Source organism: Sarcophilus harrisii, chromosome 3, assembly GCF_902635505.1.
Source record: "Sarcophilus harrisii chromosome 3, mSarHar1.11, whole genome shotgun sequence".
NCBI lineage: Eukaryota > Metazoa > Chordata > Mammalia > Dasyuromorphia > Dasyuridae > Sarcophilus > Sarcophilus harrisii.
In genome coordinates, this window is record NC_045428.1 from 555,326,674 (window position 1) to 555,348,070 (window position 21,397).

General features: G+C 39.5%; 1 protein-coding gene across 2 annotated transcripts in view; it reads right to left on the reverse strand.

Annotated features, from left to right (window-relative positions):
- WDTC1 (WD and tetratricopeptide repeats 1) overlaps window positions 1-21,397 on the reverse strand; it is a 62,976-nt gene that overhangs the window by 10,922 nt on the left and 30,657 nt on the right. For both annotated transcript variants that reach the window (XM_003766567.4, XM_031962499.1), the window contains exons 4-12: window positions 13,084-13,130; window positions 12,133-12,244; window positions 10,171-10,358; window positions 7,171-7,353; window positions 5,899-5,993; window positions 4,802-4,917; window positions 3,258-3,333; window positions 2,795-2,891; window positions 307-480 (exon numbers count right to left, since the gene is read on the reverse strand). In XM_003766567.4, the coding sequence (XP_003766615.2) occupies window positions 307-480; window positions 2,795-2,891; window positions 3,258-3,333; window positions 4,802-4,917; window positions 5,899-5,993; window positions 7,171-7,353; window positions 10,171-10,358; window positions 12,133-12,244; window positions 13,084-13,130 (1,088 nt within the window). The remainder of the gene's footprint in view (window positions 1-306; window positions 481-2,794; window positions 2,892-3,257; window positions 3,334-4,801; window positions 4,918-5,898; window positions 5,994-7,170; window positions 7,354-10,170; window positions 10,359-12,132; window positions 12,245-13,083; window positions 13,131-21,397) is intronic.

Below are 21,397 nucleotides of genomic sequence, written 5' to 3' on the forward strand. Positions count from 1 at the left end.
TGTAAAGTGACAAAGTCCTACCAAAAGCAGCTGCCATGGGAGTGCTTTACAACCCTTTTTCTCAGTGACAATGGAAGTAAGCTAAATACCAAGATTATTATCCCCGCTTTACAAACGAGGTAAATGAGGCTCAGAAGGGGAACTGATGCAGATCCGGGCTGGAAGAAACTTCAGAAATCCTCTAGACCCAGAAGTGGAGTCTCTGAGAAGGGCAGTGACTTGTCCAACGCAGCCCAGAGAGGAGTTCAGCTTGGAGAGACACCACAGATATGCCCAAAGATGCCGATGCCCATGGGGCTTACTTACCACTTGCGCTTCATGTAGGCAGCGGCTCGGTTCCCGTAGAGCATGGCATTGTGGGGGGCCTTCTGCACAGCTTTGCTGTAGAGCTGGATGGCCTGAGTCCATTGCTGACAGGCAAAGGCCTCATTGGCCTGCTGCTTTACTCGCTCTAGGGATGGAGGCAGCTCGGCTTGGGGACTACGGAGAAGAGGTAAAATAGAAGAGAAAATCAAGATAGGAGAGCAAGGGACAAGGCACCTGGGCCGGGCCGGAGGAGCAGAGCTGACTTGGTGCTAGCCGGCTACCCATTCCTTTAATCTCCTGAGAAGGGCAATCTCCTAGCTCCTGTTCTAGAGCAACACAGAGGAGACAGCAGAAGGAGGAATAGAGTGAGCAGTGGCAGCAAAGCTCCAGCTAATTCCCTCCCTGTCTCCAGGCTCATGTTTAACACTGCCGACTATCGTTTTCCTCTCTAAAACTCGCCTCTTGCCCTGGCTTGTCTTTTGAGATGCCCCAGATAAGCCAGTCCCAGAACCACCTCTTTTGTCTCTTACCTTCCACATCAAGTTAAGTCTTGTGGATGTTACTTCTCACCCCCCTCCTGCCGGCTCCTCCCTATTTCTCCCAATGCTCCCAGTCCCCTAGCTCTTGTTCAGATGAGTGAACAGCTTCCTCGCCTCTAGGTTCTGGCTGCTCCCTTCAATTCCGCACTATCAGCTTCCTCCTCCTAACACAGAGTTCTCATCCCACCAGCCCTTTATGGCTCTACTATCTAGAACAAAGTCCAGACCTCTTTGCTTGGCATTTCATGGCCTTCCTGTCCGAACTCAGCCCCTCCTCCCCCTTTAGTAACAACTGACTCTCCACTGTTGCTCCCTTCATCCTGTCCCTACCTGTCCCTACCATTCCACTTCTGTCCACCATCATGGAGTTGAGCTGCTACCTCCTTCAAGAAGCCTTATTTGACGTATCCAGATAAAGGCAGTATTTATCAATTTGATTCTCTCTGACCAAACTCTTCTTGTGTACAGCATCGCTTCTGGAACCGTACGCACCTTATCCCTCAACTAGATCATAAGCTCCTCTTTTCTCCTGCCATCTAGATGTTTACTACAAGGCCCTGTACATCAAAGAAGCCCATCATCAGACTGAAAGGCACCTCAGCAGCCATCTAGTTCAACCTAAATGGAATCTCCATTCTAAAAGACTGGATAAGTGGTCATCAAACCCTCCAAATAAGGAGGAAGTCACTGTTTTCCAAGGCAGTCCATCCATTCCACTACTAGATGGTGTCCTCTTAGAAAAGTCTTATCACATTCAGCCTAAACTTGCCTTCATGAAGCTTCCTCCCATTGTTCTGAGAAGAAACACATCTAATTTCTCTTTCCACATAAAAGAAAAGACTTCCTGCTCCCAGGTCTTTTTTCCAGGCTAAATATTCCTATTTCTTTCACCTGGTCTTCACTGCTACTCCTCTGGATACTTCCCAGATACTAAGTTATTCTTAAGCCATAGCAGCTGGAAAGCACATCTGATTTGTTCTGACGGGGTCAGGGGACACAGGGATTTATCAATGCTCTGTCTCTGAAATTAATGCTTCTCTCCACGTAGGTCCATGTAGCATGAGAATGGCTGGCTGTCACATCACACTGCTGATTCATATGGAGAGTACAGGCCACTAAAATTGCCAGCTCTTTTTCAAACACACTGTTTTCTAATCCAGCCTTCCTTGAAACTAATTTTTGGAACCCACAGGTAAAACTTCTCATTTATCACTGTTGAATTTCATCTTGTTAGATCCAGCCCAACACATGTCGAGATCTTTAGGGACCTTGAAATAATAAATAGTGGGTGCTTAACAATGTCTGTTGGATTGAACTGAATTTCTTGACCTTAGATTTGATGGAGGTGAAAGGAATCTCTTGAACCAGCTCCCTGCCTCTAGAACACAAGGACATCTAGTCATACTTATCAAAGCTATGTAAAGAGAGTCATAGACTCAGAACACATCGTGAGTCCCTAGTCAAGATATCTTGCCCTCCAGGTCCTAAGGAGCTAGAAAATGCCATATCTACCTCCCAAGAGAACTCCCAAATGACAGTTTCTCCCCCTATTACATTATCTTTCCCTTCCACTTCCTGTGTGTTGGAAATGGTTCCTATTCATCTTATCCTTACTGAAACTTGGAGACTACAGGGAAGAGAGCAAAGAAGAGGGAAAATCAAGACAGTATATAGTGAGGATAAGGTAAACTCTGGGACCTCAGCCCTTGCTGATGCAATCCTGGGACACATGAAGACATATTCCCCATCCCAAAGGTCTGACTAGGGATAAAGAATAAAGAATCTTTTCCACCCCACAAACTAAATGGCTTTGCTGGTCGTCTTTTGCCTATGTAGGCAGATCAATATCCTTTACTCCCTCTATGGGAAGATCACAAAAGTTACTAAGTCATTTCATGGGACACATCACAATTAAGGAGAGGTACCACAGCTTAAAAACTGGACATTACCTAACATGTGCTCTGCCCTCCGACAATCGAAAACCGTTGCTGTGCAGGTGGAGCCCGTTGGACATGCCATTGGTGGACATCTTGCCATTCTGGACCTCTGATGGGTTTAGTGGGAAGAACAAAGAACGGGACAACTTAAAATTCTGGGTATGGATAATAATGCTCTTATTCTCATCCAAACTCAGGTAGGACCTGCTGATGATACCGGGTACTTAAAGGAAAAGTTTATTGGGTAGTGGACAAAACAGGTTACCCCCCATATACACCAGAAGAAATGGGAGAGGTTCCACAATGGGGAAGAGTTGAAGGAAAAGGCTTCTACTGACTAACCATCCTTTCAATAGCCAAGAAAGGGATCAGCCTGACAGTAAAGGTTGTCTGTCAGTCTTTGATGCCTCCATTCTAACTTGGGGGAAAAAAGAAGTAGTGTTAGAAACTTGGGCCTTCCCCTTCCCACACTCACCTGCTGATGAATGACATTTCCTTGGCAGGAGAAAGGTATATGGTCGCTGCTTGTATGTCAGGTCAAACAAATAAACCTAAAGACAAATTGAGAGAAAGAGAGAGAGAGAGAGAGAGAGAGAAGACAGACACAGAGGCCATAAAACAGCCTCACTGTCATTAGTATTTAGCAAAGATTCTACCCCCTTTGGGGATGTATCCTAAAAAGCCAGTATATAGTGGGTGCCAAATGGGAGAATTCACAGCAAACTGCCAAATGAGGATCTATCAAGGCATTAAGCAGTTCCAGGGCAAGAGCTCTCTAGAGAAATATTTGGCCAATTAATATTAAAAGACATGAGTTATCAACAACTGAAATGCATAGTTTAAGTTCATTACAAATTACTTCTCTAATTCTTTCATGTGATTTTCATAATAAAACTAATCTGAGAAGACATTACTACAGAAACTTTCTCCTCTTTTCACAGTTGAGGGAAATGTGGTTCTGTGGACTCCACACCCACCATTTTCCTATTGCATACTACTGATTTTCAAACAGAACCCATCTTGCCTACTACTCTCTAAGTGAGATGCTACAATGATCCCCTGCCATACCTCTTTTGAGGGACTAGACCCTTTCTATATTGTCTCAGTCAGGATCACAGTAGCAAGGACTTTAAAGGCCATCAATCCAACTTAACCATTTTAAAAAAGATGAAATTAGGTCTAGAATGGGAAAGTGATATGCCTTGTCTTATAGAACAGAGTGAGAGATTAAATGATATTATAAGGCAATAAATGTGGAAATACTTCATGTCCATTAAAAGGTTAGAAAAAGCTTGCCTAACATTAAATAACTTCAGCAGGAAGGCAGTACAAGAACTGGTATCACCATTTTGCAGTTAGATAGAGTTCTAATTTGAAGCAAATGTTCAATAAGCATATGATAATTTGGCCCAAAACTCTTTATAGAGGTCCCAATAACATTTATTCAACCAGCTCTTTATTATGCCCCTGTGCAAGGAGCACAGTGTTTGGTTCTACAGGGTCTATATCTGCTGATGATACCGGGTACTTAAAGAAAAGGCTTCTATATCTACAAAGATATAGAAGATCAGATTCTTGCCATCATGGCATGGTGGTTAAAGGAGCATCATCTCTCTGAAGGCTTATTTCTCCTGATATCCATCTAACCAAGTGACAAGAAGTTACCACCTGTTCATTTTGGGTAATTGCCCTGTTTCCCCTTCCCTGTCTGGACAAGACTGCTATACCAGCTGAGGAAGGCTCTGGCATTAACACTACAGTATTATGCCTACTCTCCTTGCCCTTTTGCTGGGTTCAGCAAGCAAATCCTGTTTCTCACTTACCTCTGGAGGTCAGCTCTGACCTTTTATAAAAAACAAACTAAATGAGGGATAGAACCACCATTCCTTAAGGACCTCTGGCTATGAAATCAAAACCGTTTTCTTCATTTTATCTTAACCTCCTTTGTGGCAATCACATACAACTAGCTGGACACAGGGTTACCTGCAAGGCTCAGCTTTTTCCCACTGAAATGCCTACCTGTTCCCCTCCCATGTTGACCAACAGTTCGGTGCCATTGGGACTGAAGGTGACGTAGGTAGCAACCAGCACACGAAGGCGGTTATTATAGTCTGGCAGCTTCACTGGTAAGTGCCCTGTGGGGGACAAGCCAAAAACTGAGATGTAAGATTTCTGCTCCAAGTCACCCACTAATCTTCTCTTATACCCACTACTCCAGAGTTAGATATTGTGAATTAGGAAGTAGAGACTACTCCATGGCAGAGATGACTCCTAGTCAACCCTATAGCATTCATTCTTTTTCACCAAAATCACAGTCAGGAAGATTGACTAGAGAAAGGAAAACAAGGGAAAGTCCCTTTGCCCAATTCTCTTTCCTGCAGATGCTGGGGATCCTCCCCAAAAGCCCAGAAGATGAGCTTTCTGTGCTCACCCTCCTAATGCTTTAACATGAAGTGCTTTTCAAACCACTCTGACACATATCATCTTGTTTGATCCCAACAACACACTTGTGGGTTAAGAAGGGGGATTATGATCTCCCACTCAGCCCCATCACTGACCAATAAGCAGGTTCTCTCCCAAATTGTTTCCTTAAAGTCACTCAACCAATTAATGGTTGAATTCTTAACCTAACCTGCCCAGCCTCCCCCTTCTTGCTATCAGTTTTCCCTACAGCTGCTTCACCACTGGAATGTCAGCTTTTCTGCCAACAGGATCCTTGGTACCCAAGATTGCCCATATTGGTGTAGACAGATGAGTGAGGCCACACAACAGTAACTCTCCAGGACACTGACTGTTCACATGGAAAGGGACCTTAGAGAAACCTAGGGTGAAACGACTTGCCTCTTCAGTCAGCTAAATATAGGAAGTAATGTCCAAAGATGAAGAAACTCCAGGAGATGACAAGTCCCATGGAGCTGGTTGTTTGAGGAGAAGGGCTGAGGCCCAGAAGACCTGAGGCTCTTTCCCTCCAAAAAAGTGCCAAAGGACCAAGAGTTCTCTGTCCCCAGAGGGCAGTGCTATTTCCCAAGGTCAGTCACACTGTGCCACCCTTCTCAAGAAGTCGCCTCAACCTGCTGAGGAGCTTCTCCAGGGGCTGTGGCTGGACAGACTCCTACCTGCTACATAGTACTGGGCAGCACCATCGGGGAGCGGCTTCCGTCGGTCACAGAACGTGTGCACACCAGCGGAGGGGCCTTGTTTCATGCTTTTTCTGTCAGGAGAAGGAACCATAAAACCCTTAAGAACTGCCAACTAAAGGTGGCACTAAGAGGCAAAATCAGACAATCCCTGGCATCAAGAAATGATTTTTCACTTTATCTGTGTCCCTAGCATTTAGTATAGTGCTTTGGGGCATCTAGGTGGTGCAGTGGATAGAGCACCAGCCCTGAAGTCAGGAGGACCCGAGTTCAAATCTAGTCTCAGACACTTAACACTTCCTGGCTGTGACCCTGGACAAGTCACTTAACCCCAATTCCCTCAGGGGAAAAAAGTACAGTGCTTTGTATATGGTGCTTAAAAATACCTAATGAATTGCATGACATGACAGGTGGAATCTTTCGGTTTCTCCCTTATCTCACAGAAGGGGCCCTCAGAGGCCAGTGCATGGTTCTTGTCTACCCAGTGAGGGAGACTGCTCCATGAGGCACTGAAAATATCATGCAAAATTCTTCCCTCCTCCCAAGTAATCCTAGGGTATTTCCACTGATATTTTGAATCACAGATCACCACAAAATTGCAGGAGATTCAAAGGACAATGCAAAGGCTAATAATAGAGCCTGTAGACAGGCTGCAGCATGTTGTCCATGATTTGCATTCAGAAAGTGATATAACAGACACTATTCAAGGGTATAGATAGCTGGAAAAGAAAGTCAGGTCATAGATGGGAAGTGGAACAATGGATGGCCAGACATAGCAAGTACAACCTTGGTACCCTTCAAGGCATGAAAAGAACACAAAGGGCGCTCATGGAGATTTATCAAGCAGACTGGAGGAGTACAGTTTAGGATGGGAAAGGACAGAGAGGTTTTAATCTATACCAGTAGAGCCAGCCAACTACCCTGAGAAACTGGAACTCCCTAAGTAAGCATGCAAGGAGAGGACAGGAAATCGGTTTTTTTGTTTTGCTTTGTTTTTAAATGGCAAATCACTGACTATCTCCAATAGATTCTGGAGTGAATCTGGAAAGACTAAAACCACTTTAGGAGTTCTATTTTAGAGCCCCTGAGGGAGTTCAGGTCTCACCAGGGATCCTTTCTGGGACCTGCAGACATTGCCTTCACAGCTTAAAATAGCCACTAAGTAAGAAAGGATGGGGGAGTAAAAAGAGGAAGCTGGCTGGTGGCAGTGACCTTGGCTCTAATGGGAGTTGGTGGGTCAGAGGGTCATACCTGTGATTATGGATCATTCGGATATCATAGAGTCGCACAAAGGGTCCACTGGCTCCTACTGCCAGGCAGTTGTTGTCTTGGGGGTTGACTGTGAGGCATTTGGCCTCCACCAGCTGGCCACAATACTCAGTCAGGTCGATCAGCACCTCTGAGTGTTTACTATTCTCTCGAAGGTCATACTGACTGCAAGACAGAAAGGTTGGGAAAATGTTTAAGCCATTGTAGAGAACAGCAGAGAGACCAAGCTTTCTGTGGACTCCAGGTAGTACCTCAATGTAGAAGCTCACAGCAGGAAAGTTCAAAGAGAGAAGAGTTATAGCAGAAATTGTAATGATAAGTGGGGATTTTTACATGAAAGTAAGTAAATACTGACCATTTTAACCAGTCCTAAAAATCAACCAAGCTTAAAAATCTTCGGGTCCACTTTGACTCTTCCCTTTATCTCCATATGTAATAAGCCAAGTCTTGATAAACTTTCTCTCATCCTTCCCTTGTACTTCCATTGCTTCTGTTGGAGTTTCCATTTTCCTCAAAGCCTCCCCCTCAGGTCAACGTCTCCAAATTATGCTTTTCTCAACAATTCTATTCCCACCTCACAAGTTTTCTGTTATCTTTACTTGTCCTCTTTCTTTCCTCCTGTGACTCTTCACCAAAACTAACCTTGCACCTATGTCCTAAAATCTCTTCTTTCCAATAACATCTGGAACTTTGTACTCTTCTCTCTGAGACATATCTTTACATTTACCTGCTTTATAATTCATCTCCCTACACATATAGACCCGTTGTTTCCTCTACCACAACCTCTCAAACCTTCTCTCTCTTTCCTCTGTCATTACTAAACTCTAATACATTTGTTATCTTTATTTCATTAGCTGCAATTTGATTGCAATATACATTACTCTTCATAAGGTCCACAAAGATGTCCAGTCATCAAATCCATTTAACAATGCTTTGTTCTCAATGACCAGGACCTCTCTGCAGCCAACTGTCAACTACTGATCAGACGTTCCTTAGGGAAATTTTCTTCCAAGGATATTTGATCTATACAAGCGTTCTTTCTTTCTCTGATCTAATTCATTCACAGGACTTCAACCACTATCTTTGTAGCTATTCTCAAATACGTATTTTCCACTCCAATCTCTCTGAAGCTTAAGAATCCAAGTTCTGTCTGCCTAATGAATGTATCCAACTGCAAATCCACATCAGTATTTAATGTATCCACATCAGTATTTAAACTCAATACCTCCATGACTGAACTAACTTTAAACCTTTTCAAAGTGGCTCTTGTTCTCAATTTCCCCATTTCTATGATGAATGGTATAAATCAGCCTTATAATAAAGATTAAAAATAAAAGTCAATTCTGATTCTTCCCTTTTTTGCCATATCCAATGGCCAATTAACCAAATCTTGCCAATTTAATCTCTAGAAATTCTCTTACCCTTCCTTTGTACTTCCATTGTTTGTGCTGGAGTTTAGACCTTCATTACTTTTTGCCTGGATTATAACAGACTTTCAAACTTGTTTTCCTGTCTCCAACCTCTCTATGCTTCAATTCCTCCAATTTAAATTGCCAAAGAAATTTTTCTAATGCATTACTAATCTTGATAGCTGAAGTGCTTTCAGCATTATGTTCTATCATCCCATGTTATTCCCTTCCTCCCAAACCTCAATTATCTCCTGCCGATGGAACAAAATAAAAATCTGTTTGTTCAACATCTGAGGCCCATCTTGACTTGTTTCCAGGCTCCCTTTATAGTGTTATCTCACAATTTCCCTTCTTATGCCTTGTTCTGGTCATACTCCCTGAACATGCCTCTGTGTGTTTTTAGTTGCCCTACTAAAGTCTTTCCTTGTTCATCCTTTCTGTTTCCCACCTGTGGACTTCCAAATCCCTTTCTATACTCCCTTTTCTGCTTATTCAATTTTGCAGTTCATTTGTGCCCATTACCAAGTACCACTACCAACATTGAGGACAACATTCTTTGTGGTTTTATCTCCTGAAATACTCTGTATGTGCTTCATAATCAATTGATATTTGCTGAATGACGCTTCAAATTAATTAATTATTATTCATTTATTAAGTGCCTATGGAATTGACAGGACTGGATTATGCACTGAGACATATGAAAAACAGACAAACCAGTTCCTATCCTTATGGAACATGCAGTCTAGTATTAAGACACACACACAAGCAACTAAAATGCAAAATGTTACATATCTAAGTGCACAAAAGAGAAAGAAAACCAAATATTACTGTGAAATTCAAGGAGAAAGTCAGGAAAGGCTTCACTGAGGAGGTAACAGTTCAAAAAACTTCAAAAGAGGACGGTAAGAATTTAACAGATGTGACACAGGGAAGAGAAAAAAGTTTTTTTTTTGGTAAAGAAGGGAACAACATAAGGAAAATCACAGGGGATGAGGGTACGGTAGGTGGAAGAAGGGAGAAGGGAGTATAGACACAAAGGGTGGCGAGTAGTCCATACTGGAGGGAAGGCAGAACTATATTCAAAAAGAATCATGGATCAAGATTTCTGAGTGGGAACAGCAGATCTAAAAAATGGCAGATTATTCTGGCATTGGTATGAATGATGTATTGGAAAAAGGAGGAGAACCTCTTAGGAGATTGTAAGAATGAAAGTGAGCCACAAGAACCTGTGTTAGGAAGGTTTGTCTTTTATTATTTGATAATTGGTTCATACGTCTTCACATCTTGTATTATTTCTGAGTAAGAGTTAAGTCTTACATTCTTCTTGGACAACCTTTCCTCCCTCCCTTGGCCATAGCACCTCAGATAGGTCTAAGCACAGAATAAATATTAGTAATTAGTCGGCCATTTTAGGAAACCCTTACTGACACATCTTGCTGTCCCACATTTAGACAACCCTATTTTAGAAAAGAAGCGGATTTCTGCAATGGGCAGCACAATGAGCCTGATTTGCACCAAAAAGGACTGGCCAGGCATGCTAGAGCCTGGCATAAAGATTGGCTGGGGCGCTTACCGGATGAGCCCATCCTCGGCCGCGCTCCAGAATGTGTTGGGCCACATCGGGGCTGTGGCGATGCGCTTCACTCGGTTTGTGTGGTCTCCAAACATATGGATCGTCTCTTTCACAGTCAGGTCGTGCACGTGCACTTTAGAATCAGCTGCTCCCGTGATCAAGATCCGGTCCCCAGCATGAGGCAGAAACTAGTGTGGGTAAATATTATTGTGGGTGGTGGTGGAAAAGGGGAAAAGTCAGTTCCACTCTGATAGCCATTCAACTTCTCAATTTCAATCAATCAAAAAGCATCTATCAAGCACCTGTTGTATACAGCCAACTGGGCTAAGTGTTGTGGGAGATATAAAAAGCAGAACAAAACAGCCTTTGCCTTCAAGGGACTTCTTTCTATTCCCCAGATGCCAACCCCAGAAGCTTCATCAGAAAAAGGAGCTTCCCTCTTTGTTCATCTGTAAGAGTTTGATCTTCCTGATTAAGCGTATGGGAATTATCCTGAATCTGTGGGTCAAGGAAACATTCTTGAAGTGAAGCTCAAACCTCAAATTCTTTCACTCATATAGGTTCTCTTCCCCAAATAAGAGCTTCGTAGACAGCCATACAAGCACTAAACTAAAGTCTGCATGCTATGGCAGAAAGTACTGGACTTGGACTCAAAAGGGCTCCCCACTGGAAACCAGATTAGCCATTTACTGGCAGGGCTGCTGAGACAAGGCCTTAACCTGTAGGCTCTGTTTCCTCTTTAGTAAGGTAAAGATAATACTTGTAATAATCCCTCACAGGGCTTTGAGGGAAGTACTTTATAAAGTGTAGGGTCCTATAGATATGGGAGCTATGGTACTATGACTTAGTCCATGGGGTTGTGGTGAAGAAAGCCTTGATTAGCCAACTACAGAAGTACTACAGAAATGTGAGCTAGCTGGAAACAAGGATGAAGTTCAGGGATTTTTTTGTAGGCTACCTGTGTACCATTCTGCTCTCATGCATATAAAGCCATATAACTAAAAAGAAGCCATTTGTGCACTAATGATCCCTCTTTCTCCATCTGCCCTTCCCAAAGTAGGCACTTAATAAATGTTTGCTGACTGGATAATAGCTATCCAAAACCAATTTATTGGTATTTAGGAATTATTAGAGGCTTTAGTAAAAAGGATTCAGCATATGCTGAAATGGGAAACACCGATCCATGGCTGAACTAAGCCAGAGGTGAGCCCTGCCACTGCATACAACTGTGATCTTGCCCTCTGGGATGCAGAATGCAAAACTTGTCTAGAACCTTTTTTCAGAGAGCAGAGCCTGAGAAATGGCTTTCAACCTGCTAGGACCTGCCTTCTATCATCCAACCATTAAGATAATTCTGAAATACTGTTGTCTTAACTCAAAGCAAGCTACAAAATAAAAGCTTACTGCGAAAACTCTTTCTCTTGTTTTGAAAAAGAGTTTAGACTCGAGAGGCATTAGAGAAATCAGATCCCATGCCAGCTGACCAAGGCTCAGGAAAGCAGACATGAATGCATCCTGGCTGGCATTTGTAGCACAAACTGTGTGACCCTGGGTGAGCCTCTATACTCTGGGTCTCAGTCACTCATGTACAGATGAGGTTGGACTCTGTGGCTATGGTTCTTTCTATCTCTAAAATTATGCATGAGGCCAGCACTACAGAGGAAAAAGAATACTGAAGTTAATGTCAGAAGACTTGGGTTTGACTCCCAGCTCCAATATCTAGTAGCTAACCATGCCAGCAAATCCCTTCCCATCATTGTGCTTCAATCTGAAACACGGAAGTCTATGAGCTCTAAGGCCCCTTTCAAGCTGGGCCATTCTAGAATCTTTGGGTCTGACCTGAACTCTCCAATCTAGAGGAATCTGATACTTTAGCAATAGCCTCAAACCAAACACTGCATTGGGCTCAGTCACCAACCATCTTCCTTTCCCCTCTTCCCAATGTCTCCAACTTCCACTCACCTTGACAGAAAAGATGTTAGCTGTGTGCCCTGTGTGCATGGAGAGGAGCTTCTTGTGGTGCAAGGGATCCCACACGATGGTGTGCTGGTCATCAGAGCCAGAGGCTAGCAAGCTGAAGAACAAAGCAGGAGATGTCCTGAATCCCTCTTCCTACTCAGCCCCAGAAAGCAAAGAGTCCTAATATTTCTCTCCGAGATGAAGAGCCGAGTCTAGGGCTCGTCTCTGAGAGTTCACTAAGATTACTGGCTTCTAGGTAGGCTTTCTCTTCTCATGACACCCTAGTTTTTCTTTGCCTGGAGATGAGGGCATACCATAGAGTCCATCGTATTAAAAGGATTATTGTTGGTCTGACATCATGACATCCCATATAAACATCAAACATATGGTATAAATTTTTATTATCTTATGTTTTTGCTTCCCTGAAGTCTTCTTTCAATGTCTTATCATAGAAAAGACCATAATTTTTTTTTTTTACCTTGCTATCAGAACAAAATTTTAAAGGATATGTTACAATAAGCTAGAAAGGCTTCTGAAACTAGAGGGCTAGGTACCAGGTGATATTTTCTTGAACCACAAAGTTAAGTATAATCTTGAGGATTTCAAGGTAGTTTTTGAAATAAAATGATACAAAGGAAGGTTCAATCTTAAAAGTGGAAAATTTCTTCATTTGGTTCCCCCCCACCCCCCAGAAATGTTAATGAAAAAATGCATCAAAAACATGCTGTCAAAAAACCTGGGTTAAATAATCATCGGTTTAGGAGACTATCAGGTGGCTAGAACACAAGAAGAGAAAATAATACTTTCAAGTAAGAGAAAGAGCTCTAGCTCCAATTCCTGATGCCTCTTCAGTCTGCTGAGGGTCTCTAGAAAGAAGCCTTTCCAGCTCTGACTAGACCTGCCTCTGCCAGAACTCAGGGTCATCTCCCAGGTAATGCGAAGTTTGATACTTACTCTCCTTTCTCATTCCATTCCAGGCAGTTTACACATCCTGAGTGACCCTGATGGAGGCAGGCAAAGAGGAAGAAAGGGAAGAAGAGTTAGTGACACAAGTTCTTGTTGAATGCTCTCATAGACAGACTATTAGAAGGACTGGGCTCTCGAAGGACTGTGGATCAAGAAGAATGCAACACAGATGGTTTCTGCCCAAGAGTGGCTCCACAAAGACTTATTCAAGTGCCTCCTATAGGCTAGACATTTAGAAGGAAACCATCCTAATTCTCATAGGAAGGTGCATTCATCTATAAATATGTGTATGGCACAAATAAAGTAAATATTAAAAACAAAGATCCACAAATTAGATAGAAATTAGTTTGGGAGAAAGGGCAGGAGCTGTGAGGAGACTAAGAAAGACTTCTTGAGTGAGCAACTTTTTAAGGAGGAATAGCACTCCAAGCATGGGAGACAGCCAGTGAAAAAGCATGGAGAGTAGAAAGTGTCATGTGAAGAACTGAGAAAGTCAATTTGGCTGGATAGCAGAGAGTGAGATGGGGAATAATATTCCGTGAGGCTAGATTGATAGGTTGAGGCTAAGGGCTTTAAAAACTAAACTGAGCAGCTCACATTTGATTCTAGCAGTAATAGGAAACCACTGAAATAGACTGATATATACAGATATACAAAGTGACTTTGGTAGCAGTATGTAACAGGGATTATAATAAAGAGAAACCAAGTAAAAGACTGTTGCAATAATCCAAAAAGCAGGTGATGATGCCTAGTACTAAAGGAGTAGTTGTGTGAACAGAAAAAAGTGGGCAAATGTGAGAAGTGCTATGAAGGTAGAAATGATAAAACTTGGAAACTTTTCATACATAGGATGAGGGAAAATGAGTTGTTTAGGCTAATTTAACAGAGGTTATGAACCTGGAAAATTCAAAGGATGGTGAAGCTTTCAACAGAAACAGGCAAATTTGGAAGAGAATAGGGCTTGGAAGGAAAAATAATGACTTCAGTTTTTGACATGATGGGTTTAAGATGTCTTGAAGATATACAATTTGAAATGTCCAATAAGTACCTGATGGTATGGGCTGAAGTTCCAAAGAGAAAACTGGAATTGGATATATAAAGTGAAGTCAGAAGAATGACAAAATAATTATTTCTTAGAGCTAGTAAAAAACCAAAATTTATCTGGAAGAACAAAAGGCCAAGAATATCAAGGGAATTAATTGAAATTGAATTAATTGGAAAAAAAAATTGCAAAGGAAGATAGCTTAGCTGTACCAAGCTTAAAACGGTATTATAAAGTAGCAGTCATTTCTATATCATTTGGTATAGAAATAGAATGGTGGATCAGTGAAATATAGTACACAAGACACAAAAGTTAATGTCTATAATAATAAAACCAAAGACTCAAGCTTCTGGGAGAAGAACTCATTATCTGACAAAAATTTCTGGGAAAATTAGAAAATAGTAGTGCAGAAATTAGACATAGACCAACATCTTATTCCCCATACCAAGATAAAGTTGAAGTGGATTCATGATTTTGACTTAAAGGATGATACTATAAGCAAATCTGGAGAGCCAGGCATAGTACACCAGATTTTTGGAGAAGGATTTTCTGACCAAAGAAGAAAGAGAACAAGAAATGCAAAAATGGATAAATGATTACATTAGATTAAAAAGTTTTTGCATAACAACAATATTATATGATGATCAATTCTTATGGATGTGGCTCTTTTCAACAATGAGTTGACTCAGGCCAATTCCAATACACTTGTGATGGAGAGTCATCTGCATCTAGAAAGTGGATTGTCGGGAACTAAATGTATAACAGTTTTTTTCCCCCTTTTTTATTTGCTTGCTTTTTGTTCTTTCTCATTTTTTTCCCTTTATGATCTGATTTTTCTTGTGCAGCATGATAAATGTGGAAATAAGTTTAGAAGAATTGTTTATGTTTAACATATACTGGATTACTTGATGTCTAAGGGAGAGGATGGGAGAAGAGAGAAAAATATGAAACACCAGGTTTTACAAGGGTGAATATTAAAAACTATCTTTGCATGTAATTTGAAAATAAAAAACCTATTATTTTAAAAAAAAAAAAGAGTTTTTGCATAAACAAAATCAGTGCAATCAAGATTAGAAGGGAAGTAGAAAACTGGGAAACAATTTTTATAGCCAGTATTTCTGATAAAGACCTCATTTCTAAAATATAGAGAATTGAGTTAAATTTACAATAATACAAGTCATTCCCCAAATGATAACTGATAGTCAAAAGATATGAACAGACAATTTTCGCATGAAGAAATTAAAGCCATCTATAGTCATATGAAAAAATGCTCTAAATCACCATTGATTAGAAAAATGCAAACTAAAGACAACTCTGAGTTACCATCTCACACCTTTCAGATTGGCTAAGATGACAAGAAAATACAATGATAAATATTGGAGGGGATGTGGGAAAACTGTGACACTGATGCATTATTGGTAGAATTGTGAATTGATCCAACCATTCTGGAGAGCAATCTGGAACTATATCCAAAGGGCTATAAAACTATGCATAATCTTTGATATCCAGCAGTGGTACTACTGGGTCTGTATCCCAAAGAGATTATACAAAAGGGAAAGGGAGGCACACATTCAAATATGTTTGCAGTAGCTCTTTTTGTGGTGGAAAGGAATTGGAAATTGAATGCATATCTATTAATTGGGGAATGGCTGAAAAAGTTATGGTATATGAATGCAACGGAATTACATTACATAATGAATTGTTTTATAAGGATGAGTAGGCTAATTTCTAAAAATCCTGTTAAGACTTACATGAACTGATGCTGAATGCAGTGAGGAGAACCAGGGGAATTTAGCTCTTTCTCAGCAATACAACTGATCCACAACAATTCCAAAAGACTTGGGTTGGAACTTGCTTCTGCCTCCAGAAAAAGAACTATGGAAACTGAATGTGGATCAAAGCATACTATTTTTTAACCTTTTTGGTTTGTTTTGTCTTTTATTTTCTCTTGGTTTCTCCCTTTTGTTCAGATTTCTTCCCCCAACATAACTTACATGGAAATATGTTAAAAATGATTGTATAAGGGAAATAGGAAGAAAAAAATTTCTAACTCCAAATCTTACAAAAATTAATGTTGAACATTATCTTTACATGTAATTTTTGGAAAAATAAAATACTATTAATTTTTTTTTTAAGTCAGTAGATAAGGAAAGGAAGAAGATTCAAGAATAGAGATGTGATTGATGACATTTTCTAGAGAAGATGGTAGGGAGAAGACATGGAATCAAGTGCACATATGTAAAGGGACTAGCTTTGAAACAGGGAAGAGTTACCTCTTTGTTGGAGACAGGGAGAAAGATTAGGAGAAGTTGTCAAGGGATCTTGAGATAAAAGAGAATGGGAGAGAGGGAACTCATGTCAAATGGTCTTAATTTTCTGAGTAAAATAAGAATCCTCACCTGAAAAAGAGGTGAAAGGTAGGGTATAGAAGGCTTGAAGAGGGAAGAGAGTTTCTGTGGGGAATGAGATAAAGAATTAGTTAAGGAGGATAAAACATCTACCACAATGCAATGAGGGTCTGACCCATGAGTAAAAGCATTTAAGATGGATGAGAAGAATAATACTGAGCTGAGATTTGACAAGAGAAGATTAGTGATAAAAACAAGGGAGCCGAGGAGTCAAAAGCAGAGGACACTGGCTATTATTGGCTATTTAGTTTAGGTGGGAAATGTTACGTCAGAAGAATTAGAGGTCTTGTTGAGGATAAAAGCAGATTTAAGAGGGGTGAAACATTAGAAGTATGAGGATAGGAAATTAATTTAAGGCAGGGGAATATCAGTTTCTAATTAGATAATTGGAACATTTATGAGTAATGCTGTAAACTAGTGTGTGACAAACCCTAAGGTAATGTGATGGAGTATATCACAAGATTTAAGAAGACTGAAGAATTGGAGGTTAAGAAGTTAAGGAGAGGAGGATGGCAGATCATTTACTGAAATACTTGATTGAGAAAAGGGAGAATGACTTGAGCATCAGTATTATTATAGTTGTGATAAAGTGGAATTCAAAAGAAGAAAGGCTGGTAAGTGAAAGAGACAAAGGGAAGATGGGGGCAATGGGGTCAGGGAGTAGTATGACTTCTCTCCAAGATCACAATGTTGAGCACTGCCAAGAAAGCTGGGAATGCATTTGCCTGAGAACCGAGTCTCACTAAGGTCTAATGGGTGGAAAGAATGTGATAAAAAGAGGTCTGAGTCTGTTCACTAAGGAAAATGAATTCCAGAGGTACATGGTGAAAGAGGGAAGGATTAGTTGAAAGTACCCAAAAATCTTATTATGCTTAGGATAAAATTTTTTTTAAATCGCTAATATTTACAAATATCATATAAAACTTTCTATGTACCAAGCACTGTGTTAAGCATTTTATAATCATTACCTCATCTGATCCTCACAACAATCACAGAGATACTTTATTATCCCCAATTTACAAATGAGGAAATTGAATCAAACAGGGTCATACTGATACTAAGTATCTAAGGTTGGATTTGAACTCAGGTCTTTCTGACAAGAAACTCAGTGCTATATCTACTCTACCATCTGGCTGTCCCAATAAATAAAATAATTTAGGTATGTAATGCCCCTTACATTCTTGTTTCTTTTTTAGTCTTATTTCACATTATTCTTCACATATATTTTCTATTTTAGTCAAATTGATTTTCCAATTTGAAGAATATTCTCCTTCAGTACCTGTCTCTTAGAATTCCTATAGAATTCTATAGAGTGAAGCTCAGGTACCACTAACCACAGAATACCTTTCTTGATCCAATATCTGCCTAAGGTATTATCTCCCCTTTGAATCAAGATGACAGAGTAGAGAAAGCATTTAGCTGAGATCTCTCAATATTCCCCTCTAAATAATTTTTAAAATGCTTCCAATAGAATTGTGGAGTAGCAGAGCTAATCACAGATTAGAGAAAGACATTCTTCCTTACTTAAGGAAGTCCTACTTCCTACTCTCACTTAAGAGGTGAGAAAGAGATATCTATGACAAAGGAGAGGAGGCTGGTCCAGAGCCTATGTAGATGGAACACCATTAGTGGGAGTAGGTGATGGTGACTAAAGCAAAACCAGCTTTGGAAACCCTCAAGCCAGTAGTAAAGGGACTTGGCAACTGGTCAAAAAAACAGGGTACTCCTGTGCTGAAACTGGATATAGGACCTGGCGCTGGTAATTCCATTGCTTAAATCAACTTCTGGGTCATGATTCAAGGGAGGAAAGAACCACTTTTGGTCAAGATGGACAGGAAACCTTGAAGGGCAGTATCATTCATGGTCCCAAAGGATCAAGGACCTTGAGGAATTGCCTATCAATTGTAATCCTAAGAGATCAGGAGCCCTTCCTGGGTAAGCAGGAGAGTTCAGACCAAGAGAGCAGTGATTATAGCTCTCCCTAGATCACACCACCTTGGAAGGACTAAAAACTTCAAACCCCCTAAAATTACTTTTGAAAACAGCAGTGTAAAAAAGTCTGAGACAGTGGCCCTCCCAAACCTCAGACACCAGAAATAAAGTCCAACCCTAACATAAAGTTCAAAATCAAGAAACAGATCAGAAAAATGAGCAAATAACAAAAAAAATAACAGGCAAGATCAGGACACAAACTCAGAAGACAAGTGAGAATAGTTACAAGGAAACTATTAAATGAAAACTGATTTTGACACAAACTCAACAAGAATTCATGGAATTCTTTTCAAATTGTTTTCAAATCAAAAAGGTAAGAAAGAAAAAATTAAGCAAAGAAAAACAAATGAAAGAAACGATAATTAACAGCTTGTTAAAATATGCAGAAAAAAATAACAGCTGAAAAAATAGAAATGGCCAAATGGACTTTTAAGGATTCCTAAAGGAAAGACCAGAGCTGAAAAGAAAATATGACTTTCAAATAAAAGATTCAAGAGAATAAAAAAGGAAAGAGGAAAGAGAAATCATAAGGGACTAAATAAAGTTAAATTATTTGCTTTTCTAAATGGGATGTATTTTTTGGAGAAGAGAGTTTTAATATTTCTTATTAGGTTTCAGATTTTGGGTATCCTTTTTCCCAGAGTTTTAAAATTTTTTTTTAAATTTTTGAGTTTCAAATTCTATTCTTTCTTCCCTTAGTCCTCTTCCCATTCCCTGAGACAGTAAGCAATCAAATATAGGTTTACTTATGAAAATAACATTTTCATATTATTTTGTACAAGATGACGAATAAAAAATGAAATAAAGTAAAAATAGCATGTATCAGTCTATATTCAATCAATATCAATTTTTTCATAGCCTAAGAGTATGCTTCATTATTAGATCTTTGAGATCATCTTGAATCAATGTATTGCTGAGAGCAATTAAGTCATTCACTATTTCTCATAGAACAATGCTGCTGCTGCTGGTTCTGTTCACTTCACCATGTATCAGTTCATTTAAGTTTTTCCAAGTTTTTCTGAAATCATTCTGCTAATCATTTCTTATAGCACAATATTTCCTTACAACATACACTACAACTTGTTTAGTCATTTCCCAACTGCTGGGTATCCCTTTGATTTCCAGTTCTTCTGATAAACTCTGAAAGCAGACTAAAGCAGACTTTTGTCTTTATTTTTATTGTTTTGTTTTTTGTGTTTTCCAACATGACTTCACATGTATAATCAATATCAAATTACTTGCCTTTGAGGATGGAATAGAAGACAAAGAATTTAGAACCAAAAATGTTAAAAATGATTATAACTTTTCATGTAATTGTGAAATTAATAAGATTTTATTGCTATTAATTAATAAGACAATATAATTGATAATAAAATGAAAATAATTTTTTAAAAAAGAAATCACATGTATATACTGTCTTTACTCATGTAAGTGTATGTAAAACACCCCTGTCCTCAAACTAGAGTGCAATTCCTTGAGGACAGGAACTATTTTATTTTCATTTCCATATTTTCAGAGCCCTGCATATGGAAGGCACTTTAACAAGTCTGTTGATTCAAATCAGTACATTAGATTTGACAAATATATGACAAATAGATGTCAAACAGATATGACAAATGACATCAACTAGATATATGTGATCAGTCAACTATTATATGGCAAGTCACTATGAAACTCAGTTCTTTCAGTTGTAAAAAATGATGCCAGAATTTGAAACTATGCTCAAAAAGTTATCAAACTGTGCATATCCTTTGACCGAGTAGTGTTTCTACTGGGCTTATATATCCCAAAGAGATCTTAAAGGAGGGAAAGGGACCCACATGTGCAAAAATGTTTCTGGCAGCCCTCTTTGTAGTGGCAAGGAACTGGAAACTGAGTGAATACCCATCATTTGGAGAATGGCTGAATAAATTGTTTATAAATGTTATCAAATATTGTTCTGTAAGAAACAACCAACAGGATGATTTCAGAGAGACCTGGAGAGACTTACATGAACTAATACTGAGTGAAACGAGCAGAACCAGGAGATCATCATACCCAGCAACAAGATTATATGATGATCAGTTCTGATGGATGTGGCTCTCTTCAACACTGAGATGATTTAAACCAATTCCAATTGTTCACTAATGAAGAGAGCCATTTACACCCAGAGAGGATGTGGGAAGTGAATGTGGTTCACAACATAGTATTTTCACTCTTTTTATCATTGCTTGCTTGAATTTTATACTGCTGCTTCTTCATTTTTTTTTTAAACTGGTTTGATTTAATCTTTTTAGGTGCAGCACAATAATTGTATTAATATGTATGTGTATATTGGATTTAACATTTTTCTACCATGTTTATTATATATTGGACTACTTGTCATCTAGGGGTGAGGAAAAATTGGAACACAAGGTTTTGCAAAGGCTAATGTTAAGAATTGTCCATGCATGTTTTGAAAAATAAAAAACTTTAATAAAAAATTTTTTTTTTAAATGATGTCAACATTTGCCCTACCCACCCCACTATTTTGAAGAAGTCACTACTTAAGCCCATTATGCTATTTTTATTCTTACTTCCTAATCTGGATCATAATAATAGTGTAGTGTTGTTTATACTGAGAGACAAGGAGAAGAGACACAGACTATGCTTCATACATATCAGATCACTAAAAAAAAAAATTCCGTCAAAATTTTTTGCAGACTAGTTGACTAAAACTTCTATGGAAAAGTTATGGAAACATTTCTTTGCTATGAAGCAAAGGAAAACTATTTTTCTAATTTATTTGATGAAATTTTTTATAACTTAATTTTATTCAAGGGATTTCACAGTACTTGAAACAAAACATTAAAAAAAAAGTCAGGAATAACTGGGCCAAAGA